The following is a 12,417-nucleotide window of genomic DNA, read 5'->3' as shown; positions in this document are numbered from 1 at the left end:
CGCCTTTTGTGTGTAAATCGTGGAAGCCTCTACATGAACATTGTGAAGCTGATAATCTGCATGTGCTATCGTAAAAAACCAGAATACTTGGAGTATTTCAACATGGAGATACCAGCAAGGCCTCAAACTGAGCCAATGTATTGATAGATGACCTGAAAGCGTTATATGGTTTTTTTTTTTTTTGAAGTAACCGCTGGCATGCTTCAGAAGTAAAACATATATTTTCTTTTGTGGCTTGGAAAGTAAGAACTCGGGGGCTTGGTGTAGGGGTATCACGTTCGCTTTGCATTGTCTCGAATGCTTGCGAAAGGCCGGGGGTTCAAATCCCTCAGCCTCCATTTCCTTTTGCATCTTTGCTGCATTTTTGTTTCTCTTCGTTTTCGTCGGGCATAGTTGAGCAAAAGCCGGCCATGAAGAATGGCGGGTTGAACATAAAAGAGATGGGCTGCCCCTCTTGCATTACGACAGCAATGATGTACTGTAGGAAATGTAGCATGCCGATAGCTGCCGCAGGTGATGGCCTAGACGGATTCCACTAGTTAGAGTTCACTTACACGAGGTTGATGGCCTTTTCGCCCAGAGCAGAGAGGCAGTGCGTTAGGCCACCCCCCCAAAGTAAGACATGGGACTGCCCCTCATCAAAGGGTTGAAGGTTGAACGAGTGCAAAGACAAGACCCAGGTTAAACCTCAACCTTTAGTAGGATATCTCACATGTCCTATGGTCTGACTTGCGTGCTCGGTGTTTTTGAATGAGAGCTTGCCAAAACTGAAAACACACCATTGTTTGCTAAGCGGCCTAGCAACTGATAGGTGCCCTCAGAGCTTGACATAATACTATTGGAGCTGCCAACCGCCGTTCTACAACATTAGACAATCGACATAGCTCTAACCAAGTATCCTCTAATTACATCAACAAGAGCAAAGTCAAGTAAATTGTCGAGTTCACTCTCGACTGGAACGATAGTATATTTGGCAGGCCGTAAAAAGTCAAACAAGGGTTAAGCGGGAACCTGAGCGGCTGCTCCCTGACTCCCGAGACAACACGAAGCTGAGTCGGTGCTGCCGGGACATAAAGTGGGGGAAGAAGCTCAAAGAACCACCGGAGGCTCGGAATTCATCAATGAATGGAACACTTTCTTGCCAGGCCTCGCTTTCGATAATCCCCAATCAACCAACAACTTTAAATTACCATCACAGCAGGATCTCGGTATTGTGGCTTCTGTGTTTGACACCCTATAACATCTTTGCAACTTCGAGAGACAGTCAAATACTATCCGTCAAAATCATGGATCACGTCGACAGTCACTTGGCTCACCAAGCCAGCCAAGAAAAGTACACTGTTCATCAACCTGCCTCTAAAAAAAGCTCACTAACTCTCGCAGCGTATCCTTCTTCACACCTCTCAATCTCGTCCTTATCTGCGCCGTCCTCTACACAACTTATGCCCTCATGCGCTCCTCGCCACCGCCTTCGCTTCCCCGCGACACTCCATCAACCGTGTTCCGAACATACAACCCCCACACACTCCTCCCCTTCAACGGCGAGGAGGGACGCCCTGTCTATCTCGCTGTTCGCGGTCGTGTTTTCGACGTCTCACCTGGCCGCAACTTCTACGGCCCTGGTGGTCCGTACAGCAACTTTGCCGGCAGGGATGCGAGTCGAGGTCTTGCATGCGGCAGCTTCGATGAGGATATGCTGACCAAGGATCTTAATGCTCCGCTCGATAAACTTGAGGGATTGGACGAGGAGCAGATGGATGCGCTGCGGGGCTGGGAGGAGAGATTCTTGGAGAAGTACAATGTTGTTGGAAAGCTAGTTTCTATGCAAGACTACGAGGCGCAGAAGGCTTAAGTCATGTAGGGACGTCATCGCGACGAGACTAGGTTCCCAGACATACAGACATACAGAACGCATAGAACGGATACCATGTCACAGTAAACCTATGGTGGGACATATCATATCAGGGCACATATGTGACTTGCATTCCTTCATTACTATAACAATAACAAAGAAAAATCCCGTATAGTCGCCAGGCAGGCCGTCACTCTATCCCGACCAGATGTCTCAACAAGTCCTACCCAAGAAAACAATATATAGCAAGCAGGATCCACGCAACCAAACTCCGTACAATGCCTCCTGTATACTTTTTGCGTGAAGGGTTGTCACGCAGTTCCCAAATCAGAAACCAGACAACTATGTATATCCTGTAGAGAAAAGAAGAACACGGGCGGGCTCGCCAAGACTCAGATCGAGGAACCGAGAAACAGGAAGGGGAAGAAAATATAAAAAATGAAATAGATGAAGAGCTTTTGCTCAGTCAAAATCATACAAGTGCTTTATTGTTGCATCTCTAGAATCGATGCTGCTTTGCGCAAGAGCGCTGCCGTCTTGGCAACGATGGGTTTGGCGGTCTTCCAATCTCCCCCTTCTATGCTGTCGCGGATTGAGGGAAAGATAGCTCCGTCGTTGGACCAAGCCTCTGGCCCGAAGACGACGCTCTTGAACTGTGTGCGGTTGGGAATCTATGTGCGGTTAGCTTGATTTCTGTTAACTGAGGTGACGAGACTTACTCCACCACCGATTTCAAGATCCAGCATCGCCGTCTCAAAGTATGCCATCTTGTTATTGTATGCTAATCGAGACGCGCCAATGTCGGTGGCCTCCCAGCCTCCGTTGCCCAAGACATCGCGGTCCCAGTCCATCTCCCACTTTTCGAATGTCGCGACGTTGTGTTGGATGAGCTGGACAGCTTCCTTGAGCTCCTTGAAAGCGTCTGTCTCGCCCTTGGGCTGACCCTCCAAGTGCTTAATTGCCCACTTTTCGAGTTCTTTCACCCATTTAACCAGTCTTTGCGCATACCAGCCCATGTCAAAAGGCATGATGGGCCGATCTGCCATGTCGAGAATGAGAAGTGCGATTACCTGTCCCATAGCGCCATGATACTTGAAGTCGGGGTCGACAAAGTTATCCACCAGAGCAATCTTGTCATAGCTTGAGTGATGAGGAACCTGGCTTCCCCTGAACGCCAGGTCGAGGGAGCTAGCCCCGGCGATGTCTTGGAACGGAATATGGTTACCCCTTCCTTCGGGCTGTTTGAGCTCCGCGTGACTCTGGTCCCAGAGATCCTTCAAAGTAGCATTTGTGCTGGGATCGAGAACTCGGCTCATAGCGTGCAGAAGAGATTTTCTAAACACCGGCGATCCAGAGGCATGCAATTCGTTGCCAACAACGGCTGCATCGAGATTGATATAGGCAAAGGCGTTGTCGCGCAACGCATCAGAGTTATGCTCAACATACTCTGTTGAACCAATCAGGTTGTATGTGGAGGCATCCCAGGACATGAACTCGATAGTCCTCAAAGGTCTCCAACCTCGCTGCACAAGGTCCCCAAAGATTCTGGCCATCTCGATCATGATGGCAGTGCCTGAATGAGGGTCTGTTGCGCCAAAAGCCCAAGAGTCACGCTGGTTGCCGATGATAATAGACTTGGATGTTTGTTCCATGCCATTGATTCGACCATAGACGTTCCAGATAGTGTGCATCGAGTCCTCGTCCTGCTCGTTCTTTAATCGTACGATCGGAGACTTGTCATCGCCAGTCCACCACTCGACATCTGGAACGCCACCTTCCCACTTGTTTGGTACTTTCTCGCCATAGCCTTTGAGGTGTTGCAGGAGAACCTTGGCATCTCTCCATGCCAGTGGAAGACTGGGAATACCGACAAGTCCGTTTGCCTTATCAAGAGTGATTCTTTGGTCACCCTTGCTACCATAGCCAGGTGACAAAGGATCGCCGATGCCCCAGTTTGTGAGAGCTACCGAGTCTCTTTGAACGCCGTCTGCGGGCATGTATAGTCCTGCTGGCGCCACAGCACCCTTCTTGAAGCCGTCGTCCGCAGGGTCGGAGTAGATAAGACATCCGGCAAAGCCTGCAAGCTCCGCAGCCTTGACCTTGAGACCTTGGTTATCCAGAGAACCGCCATTCCGTACGAGCGCAATAGCTCCTGTGACATTGACGCCCTTGCTTGTAAGATGCTCGAAGTCTTTTCGTGAACCGTAGTTGGCGTAGATGAGGGGTCCCTTGACGTCACCCGACTTGGAGTATCCGTGAAAGGCGTATGTTTGTCGACCTGCAGTTTCGCCGCCAACCTCTTCCTCCTCCAGCTTAGCTGTCCATATGGACTTTTTCAAGTCCTTGTTGTCCATTATTTGCACCGCACGGCCGTCCTTGCGGGGGTAGTTGAGATAAACTTGATACTCGTCCATCATCACCTCGTCCAGCATTGCTCGACCAAACATGGCTTGAACATCCAGAGCAGTCGCATAGTCGCCTTCGGTACCGGCAATGTGGGCGTAGTTTGAAAAGTGCTGCACGGAGGCGCGCATCCTCACAGGATCAACGGTTCGCAGCAGGTGAGCCCTGAGGTCCTCAGGATTGAAGCGGAAACCACCTCCTAGGCGATCTGATAAACCACCAAACATATCACTGGCGAACAGCAGATAGAAGAAACCCAGTATAATCGTGAGCGCCAGAATGCGCACGCAGAACAGGATGACGACTGTCTTGTCGAACTTGGGTATACTCCACCTCCTCGTTGTTTGGCTTGGCGTCTCCTCATTCTCATCCGTAGTAGTCTCGGCATTTTCGGCAGCTGGTGCATCAGCTCGTTGAGGTAGACGTATGCGTAATCGTGGTAATCTCGGGCGCCAGGACCATTTCCATCGCGGAAGAGTTAGATATGAGCCTATTCGCTTCCCCCACTGAGAGCCATGGGATCGGTCGGGCTCTTCGATCTCCATCTCCTGCATCTCACGCCGGACCTGCGCGGCCTCGTCATCAGTGTCGCTGTCGCTGGCCCACAAACTGTCCTCATCGTCGGTTTCTACTGTTGGTGGTCGGTATCCGTCGGGCCTGCGTGAAGAGCTGGCAGCACTTGAGTGCTGTAGGAGACCTTGGGATTCGGCTTCGGTTGCATTTCGCTCGTTGGTCGGAGACCTCGGGGCTGGAGCCCAATCGTCAGGATCATAGCGACTACCGCTTGCCAGGGCCTGGTCGTATGTAGGAGGTATGGGGTCGTAGAAAGGAGTCTTTTCGGAAGGCATGCTCAAGATGTATGAGCGCTAACCGCGCCCTCGGTTGTCGTATATTCAATCCGATTGAAGTTGAGTTTGGGAATTTGTAATCAAATTGAAATGTATAGTGCTATTCGCATTCGCTGAAAGGTCGAGATAAAGGAGTGGGCGATCTAGGTCGATCGATCGATACGATACGATGCAATTAAGATGGATGGAGATCTAGTACGAAAGGAACGTTAAGAAGGAAAGACAAGAGACAGAGTCGGACGCCAAAAGCGCATTGCCAAATAAAAGCTCAGACTCGACGGTTTGATGGAGTTGATTGGAAAGAAAGGAAAAGCGTATAGGTTGAGATGATTAGATGGAGTCAAAGACGATTACTACGAACGATCGCGACGGGGGATGATGGCGAACGGAGTGTCCACGTAAGGGACCGGAGCCCACTATAACCCGCCGGCAAGTACAGACTTGAGCGTGAGCCTGAGACTGAGGGCGTCGGTCGAGTCTCAAGTGGCTGAGTTTGATCCGGCGATACTTGGCAATAAACCTTGGCCGCTATGGGATTATTTTTGGTTGGGAATACAGAACTTTCTAGATTGATTGTTATCTTGTCTGACTCGACCGCTGAATATTATCTTCATTCTTGTGACCAAGCTCTGGCATGAAACATGTTCTGACACTGGACATACTCTCTTTGAGAGGCATCCAAAGGAGAGCTTACTTTGAGTCTCCTGAATTTGCCCATGCACGCCACCAGGATTACCCCACAAAAGCTGGGATAAGGGGACAGCCTAACTGGGAGAGGGAGGTGATGAGCGAGCACATCTGGATCTTGACAAGCAACAGAGTTGTAATCAGACACAGAGAGATTACAAAATAACCCGCACACTGAAGCTCTTACCATAGCAACAAGATACTAAAGAAGACATAATAATTTAGGTTATTTGCAGACCAGGGCCTTTATGGTCATTTCTGTCGATACCACAGTGTGCGGATTATATTCTGACCAACCTCGAAGGTCATCGCATCTTTGTCATCAATCGAATTCCTGATAAACGAAGTACAGCCCTAGAACAGTGCTAGCCTGTCCGCATTATCTATACGGTCCATCCTATCCAGACTCGTAATGACCCCCAAGGCTTAATTGATTGGCTTGGGTAGTCTGAACCCCTGAACTCAATCTGAGATTATCACATCGGCCAGCTATTAGATAGCTTCAACACGCCTATTATCAATAGTTGGGCAAAGTTTACATATATACAACTACCTGCTCCTCCATCGATACGTGCCAGGCTAAACATTATCTATCGCTATGCTGCTCAATCGCCTTCTCTTACTCCCTTGTGCTGCCAACCAAACCTCAGTTCGGTGTCAGCACAATACCCTCGTACTGTCGACTACGAATATTTTCCAATGTCTGGTTGAAGTGCCGACGGCTATTCTCGACTGAAGCAGAATCCTGTTGATTGCCTGCCAGATTAGAATGAATGAGCTCAATAAGTCCATTAAGATACTTGGTTGTGACCTATAAAAGTTAGCAAGTGCTTCACAAGCCCCGCCGATAAGACTCACTGATTCGTTCTGCTGGTCAAAGTAATACACATAACGATCTAGGATCTCAACAAAGAGCTCAATCGACGTGGCTGTCTCCATACAAGAATCGGCCACCCGAAGGGCTCGCTGAAGACATTCCAGCACTCGTTTGCCGTCCCGGTAAAGCTGTTCTTGTTAGTCAAGCATTTCAATGTGGGCGGATTTAACGTACCTCTGTCTCTTCAGATTCGCCGTTAGACACAATGGGAGTTGCCCACCACAGATGACTAGCCAGGTAAACAGCACGACATTGATCAGGCTTGCGCAGCAACTTGCTTCCATGCTGTGCACATTTGGTGATAAGTGTGTCGTAGTTCTCCTTGCCGAAATTACGGGTTTGGTGAAGAGCAGTGGCGATCACGCAGACTGCCTGGAATTGAGCTTTCGAGTCGGTTACAGCCTCCTCATACACGGTAAAGGCTTGCGCAAAGAACTCGTACGCAACTTCTTCAAAACCAACTAGGTCGGCGGTTTGTCCAGCGGATGCAAAGAGGCGCAGTGCCATCTCGGCAGCCCCAGAGCTGTTGACACGGGTGTAAAGCGTGCTAAGCGCAGAGTGCATGAACTTGAACAGGGCGTTGCTCTGTGTCTCCCAGTTGTCGTCGAAATGCTCTCGCTGCTTGAACTTCCTCGCTAGCTTCATACATGCCGTCAGAAGAGGAGGTGTAGTCGTGCGGATACGCTCATTTCCTTCCGAGTATGCCTTTCTCGTCATCTGAAGCAGCTTGAACTGAGTGTCGTTATCCTCAGCCTGCAGCAAATGCACGATTCTTGCGAGCCACCCCTGCTCCTCCATCGTCTCGTCTGTCTCCACGGGGCGCCTTTGGCTAACACCAGGGTAGCCTTGAGGTGCCTGGGATCCTTCCTTAATGAGAACTTTCAGCACCTCCAGGACGTTCTCGAGCTGTTCCGTAGTCGAGATCTTGGTTTGGTTTTTGAGCAAAGTGCGAACAACATCACCAGCGACGGCGCGGCGAGTAGGGTATGATTGCGACTGGAAAAGAGGAACGTAGGTGGGAAGAGACAAAGCAGTAAATGTAGAAACATAATGATTAAGAGGGGCTTGCAGTAAAGCAAGCAAGCTCTGCTGAGCAGGAGGTGAGTGCAGATCGGCATTGTTCATGTTTTCTCGAACCTTGGTAGTCGCGTAGGCTAGAATCTGGTCGACATAATCCAGTCTATCAGGATAGATGTTGAGAGCAAGGTTGCAAAGTGACACCAGAAGAGCAATGATGTCGGGCACAGGTAGATGCTGTGCCTCAACCAGGTTCTTGACCTGAGCAAAGAACACCTCGTAGAGCTGTACCTTTTCTGTGATTGAGCCTTGGCCGTTAACAGCAGTTGTTTCCGTATCTGCAACTGAAGGCGTGGACTCGGCGAGTGTACTAGAGTCGTCGGTACTACTTTCACCGGCAGTTTCGTTGGCAGGCTCCTCCGTTTTGGCTGTTGGCCCATCCTCGCTCTCGGGAGTCTTGGTGTCATCAGGAGACTCGGTAGATTCAGAAGAGTCACTCGACTTGCCTTCCTCGGGGGGTTTGGAATCTGAAGGTGGGGTTGCGGGTATTTCCTTCAGGAGGTTGACCTTCTCCAGCAGTTTTGCGAGAGCATCGGCCTCCATCTGGGCCTTGTCCTCAGACTTGTCCTCCTGTCCGTCGCGTTCAGCATACTCGGACAATCGATCCATCAAACCAATCACAATGGCCTTCACGTTGACATGGGGGTTGAGCCGCGAGACAGCTCCAAGGAACTGGTCCAGCGTGTGTAGGTGGAACTCGTCTGGGAAAACTTGCGTAATCACCTCAAGGAGATACTCTTGGGCGAGAACGTCCCTACATTGGACCACCTGCTCTAACAGAGGCGCTAGAATGCTGGATTTGTAGGTTTCGAGATCAACAAGTTGGCTTAGGCGCACGATGTTGCTGCCAACAAGTAGCTGTAGCTCCTTTCGCTCTCGAATCCTCTGTTCGCGCTCCCTCGAATGACCTTGGTGCTGTAGCCGAACCCATAGTTTGTTCATTTCCACAAAGTTCGTAAGCACAAAGTTGATGGAGTCGCTGATATTGCCCTCGGGACCATCGCTCTCAGTTGTCGGCAGGAAGTCTCTCGCTTGGCCGGAAAGGTAGTAACGGAGGAACAGTCCACGGATAGGATGTTGAACGCCTCGGCTCATGTCCATCATGTCTTTCATGAGCTCCTTGACGGGCGCATCCTCAATGGCCATGTAAGCGGTTCCCACGGTAATCATGAGATATAATCGTGGAACGATGTTGCCAGCATACTGAACAAGCTCGTAGAGGTCGGCTAGGTGATTGACAGGGTGATTTTCGCGAAGGTGAACGGACAAGTATCGCAGGGCATCGAAAACAGACATATACAGCTCATAGTATTGTTTGGGACCAAGGCTGCTGGTGCGGAGCTCAGAAACAAGGGTCGAGCTGTCAAGAGTCAGTGATACCGTTCAGGGGATTGAACCACCATGTTGCGCAGCGCAAGAATTGACATACCAGCACTTGAGCGCATCCATCAGCTTGCCCGGTGTGTCGAGGCATTTGCGCATGAGCGAAGTCTGCTGACGCACGGCAACCAGTGCATCTTCAAGCAGACGAGCTTGGTCCTCGGGGGGAGCTGGAGTGGCCATCTTGTCGTCGGCGAGTATGGCAGCGGGGTAGCTCGGAGCAGGTCAAAATAAGCCAAACTCCTAGCAATTCAAAAGAATGCAACAATTACAGACGCAATCGTGGAGGAGATGGCAGAGGGATCGAACGTTGGACGGAGTGGGTTGTCGTGAGGTTGCGCCGCATCCAAGGCGCAGAACGGGGACGGGTGCGATGACGATACGGGGGAGGCTGAGATAATGGGTTGAGGTGGGCCCTAGGTTGCTGTAGCTTGCCAGGGGACAGTAGATAATGGTGCTGTATCCGTACCTGCACCTGCACTTCCTTTAGGTTACAGGGAACTGCAATGTCCCAGCCACCCATCGCAGCCAAGGGACTAATCACGTGAGGTCTGGGTGCTGGTTCTCTCTGTGGTCTAAGTCATGGAAGAGAATATTACAGAAAGGGATAGTCAAACAGTATCGTCATTCATGGTTTTGTTTGAAGACGTGCTGCTCACTGCATCATATTCATCCATCCGTTTAATACTATAACAACCTCTCAATGCACTAATCGCCATGGCCATAACACCAAAACTCCTCGCACTATACCCATCATTATCCTCCGATGCTTCTTCTACAATTGCAACTCATAATCCTCATTCAAATTTCTCAACTCGGCAGACATCCGTTGCGTTGACATTTCTTGGACCGGCCAAATACTCCCACACCACAATACTGTGACTTTCCAACGCGAGCTGGAATACCCAAATCATTGCGTAGGAAGTCCACTAATGATGTTTCGATTGAGGATGAAAATGCGGCAAGGACCAGCATCATATTCGACTCGGGATTCGGCAAGTTGTGAATATCGGCGACAATCACCACCTCTTTGACCGACCTGATTGAGGCCAGTTCCCGAGCCCACCGCAGACTCTCGTGACGAGTGGAATACAATAGCCGAAAGTCAGAAACCGTCAAGCTCTGCGGGCCATCCCACGATTCTCGTGGCCGAGCGCCTTCGATGACAAGCGTCAACTTGTCCAAGCTCTGCAAACTCTGTAGTGAACGACAGACGGAAGACCAGTCACAAGAGTCTGGCTCAATGGCATTTGTCGGGCTGCACTTGTAAAGGCTGATCTCGCGGACTAGGTCTCTAGTGCGTGGCGTCTTATCGGCGAAGAAAGGCACCACTGCCTCAAGATCATCCCCAAAGTGGAAGGCATATTTTGTGTACAGAAAATGGGTCGCTTCCTCTCGTATCTTGCGGTTGATGTGCATGATAACTGTATGCATCGCTCGGCGTGGTTCGGGATCGGCGCAATACGTTGTTTCGTATGACCTCTTTACGATACTTCGTTCCATTATGTTGTACGCTGAACGTCGCGTTTTCGAGCGGCACATATCATACTCGGATCTTGATTGGTTTCGGATTAAAATGTCCTTTGTTCCGCCATTGTCGAGAAGGTAGTCGTATATCAACATGCGGATCTCTGGGGGAATTCGCATGAACATAGGTTCTTCGGCCATGGTGATTGAAGTTGAGAAAACAACGCCTGAGATTAGAGCAAGGCAGGACAACGATGTTCAAGGAGAAAGAACACGATCTCTGGGAATGAATATTCGTCTTGAGCAGATGACTCGGTGATGTCAGGCTCTAGTGATTGGACTAGTTGATGGTGTCGATAAGTCGCTAACACAATAACAGACAATGACGGGCAATGCGAGGGATCTCACGTCAGAAGCCGCTATTTTCGATCCCAATGGACAGAACAAAGACAATGCAATGCAGTGCAATCAGTCGGCAGCGCAGTGGTGAATATTTATGTTCTTTCAGTACCTCAGACTGATCCGCAAGTCAAAAGGGTCCATCCATCAAGGTGCCCACTCCCCGGGTCTTGGTTCCAAAAAGCTGGTCCCTGTCGAATCAGTACAGATTCAAGTCATAAGACGAGTCCTAGACCAAGTTCCAGGCGATTCATGTTCTTTTATTTCTTTTACATCGGGTAGTAGCTCCTGCTATCAGTAGCCATTAGTTAGCTTAACTATTGTCGCCGTTGCTACTGTTTTCATTTCCGTGGGGTATCGGTTCTTGATGCGCCACGTTCAACACTCTGAGTGTTTGCTCTACTTCACTTATTGAATTCACCTTGAGCCCAACTTTTTCTGTATTCATTTGTTTCTTTGCTTCGAGCTGTCGCCGACTGCCAAGCTAGTTATGGAAAAGATTTTGCTGCGCTTAGCGACTCGGTTGCCCACTAACATCGGGAGTGGACCAGAAAAGAGTTGTCCGTATCTATGCGGACCGCGACCTTACTATCAATCAAGAACCCACAACTAACATGCTTTCAAACCAGATTCTTGAGAGGTGAGCTTGCACTAAGATGTTTTCTACTTCTCTTCTGGGGGTTGATCACCGCTTATACCGTGATACAAAAGAGGGGCACTAGAAAAATATAGGTAGTTACCCAACTCTTAGTACTAAAGCACGGATTCCCATGCTTTTTGACGTATCTTTCTTTGTCTTTTGAGTTTATCTCGTTGGTCATCGGCCTATCCGTATCGGAGATAGGCACGAATTAGTACCAAGAACACTCGGAAAGATGAGCGATGGCCTATTGCTTTACGTACAGACTTTCTATGGTCATGATCACTTACTTAGTCACTTAGTCACTTAGTCACTTAGTCACTTCAACAATTGCAACTGTGCTCGCTCACGGCAACATCTTCTTTTCAGAAGATGCCACCCAGGAAGCTTTGTGACAGCACACTGAAAAGATGTTTGGCTTCTGATTTCCTTGGCGACGTTCGTCTCAGGTCCTTGGATCATGAAATACGATGATAATTTCCTATTCTCAACTGAGTTACTTCATTTTGACCCCACTGGTGTCGCATCGCGACGCGGTAGTTTATCACGTAACATCCACCGAGTCATGCTATTTAGGCCAAGAGCACCGCTACCGCTGCAGCAACAACCTAGAATTAGTGTCCAACTTTATCATTTCATCCTTACCGTGTCTCAACAGGGAGTACAGGCCGTTAGGCAATATAGGGACTCATAGCTCAATCAAGAGATAGGACCATTGCTCATGTCGGTGTATTTACCAAACCAACTGAGACGAGAGGTGGCAGCACACATATTATACTAATTATTT

General features: G+C 49.5%; 5 protein-coding genes and 1 non-coding gene across 6 annotated transcripts; 2 read left to right on the top strand and 4 right to left on the bottom strand.

The window, feature by feature from the left end:
- The first annotated feature begins 252 nt into the window (after positions 1-252).
- FGSG_20555 lies at positions 253-338 on the top strand. Its single transcript has one exon. It is a non-coding gene; the product is annotated as a tRNA-Ala (tRNA).
- On the bottom strand, positions 329-831 carry FGSG_02759 (uncharacterized protein; the record flags this gene model as incomplete). The annotated part of the gene is made up of 3 exons (XM_011320423.1): positions 329-521; positions 555-687; positions 780-831. The coding sequence occupies 3 exons, from the start codon at positions 829-831 to the stop codon at positions 329-331; spliced, it is 378 nt and encodes a 125-aa protein (XP_011318725.1).
- Positions 832-1,193: 362 nt separating this feature from the next.
- On the top strand, positions 1,194-1,991 carry FGSG_02758 (uncharacterized protein). Its single transcript, XM_011320422.1, has 2 exons — positions 1,194-1,333; positions 1,384-1,991. The coding sequence occupies exons 1-2, from the start codon at positions 1,287-1,289 to the stop codon at positions 1,850-1,852; spliced, it is 516 nt and encodes a 171-aa protein (XP_011318724.1). The 5' UTR covers positions 1,194-1,286; the 3' UTR covers positions 1,853-1,991.
- A 33-nt stretch (positions 1,992-2,024) lies between these two features.
- FGSG_02757 (uncharacterized protein) lies at positions 2,025-5,395 on the bottom strand. The gene is made up of 2 exons (XM_011320421.1): positions 2,572-5,395; positions 2,025-2,523 (listed from the first exon to the last, which is right to left on the bottom strand). Exons 1-2 carry the CDS (start codon positions 5,101-5,103, stop codon positions 2,338-2,340), a joined length of 2,718 nt encoding a protein of 905 aa, XP_011318723.1. The 5' UTR covers positions 5,104-5,395; the 3' UTR covers positions 2,025-2,337.
- Positions 5,396-6,436: 1,041 nt separating this feature from the next.
- FGSG_02756 (uncharacterized protein) lies at positions 6,437-9,307 on the bottom strand (the record flags this gene model as incomplete). The annotated part of the gene is made up of 4 exons (XM_011320420.1): positions 6,437-6,601; positions 6,649-6,795; positions 6,842-9,104; positions 9,174-9,307. 4 exons carry the CDS (start codon positions 9,305-9,307, stop codon positions 6,437-6,439), a joined length of 2,709 nt encoding a protein of 902 aa, XP_011318722.1.
- Positions 9,308-9,934: 627 nt separating this feature from the next.
- FGSG_02755 (uncharacterized protein) lies at positions 9,935-10,792 on the bottom strand (the record flags this gene model as incomplete). The annotated part of the gene is made up of 1 exon (XM_011320419.1): positions 9,935-10,792. One exon carries the CDS (start codon positions 10,790-10,792, stop codon positions 9,935-9,937), a length of 858 nt encoding a protein of 285 aa, XP_011318721.1.
- Between the last annotated feature and the right edge of the window lie 1,625 nt (positions 10,793-12,417).

The sequence above is a fragment of the Fusarium graminearum genome, chromosome 1 (assembly GCF_000240135.3).
Source record: "Fusarium graminearum PH-1 chromosome 1, whole genome shotgun sequence".
Lineage (NCBI taxonomy): Eukaryota > Fungi > Ascomycota > Sordariomycetes > Hypocreales > Nectriaceae > Fusarium > Fusarium graminearum.
Note: the sequence above shows the minus strand (reverse complement) of the source record. Positions and strands in the feature narration are given on the sequence as shown.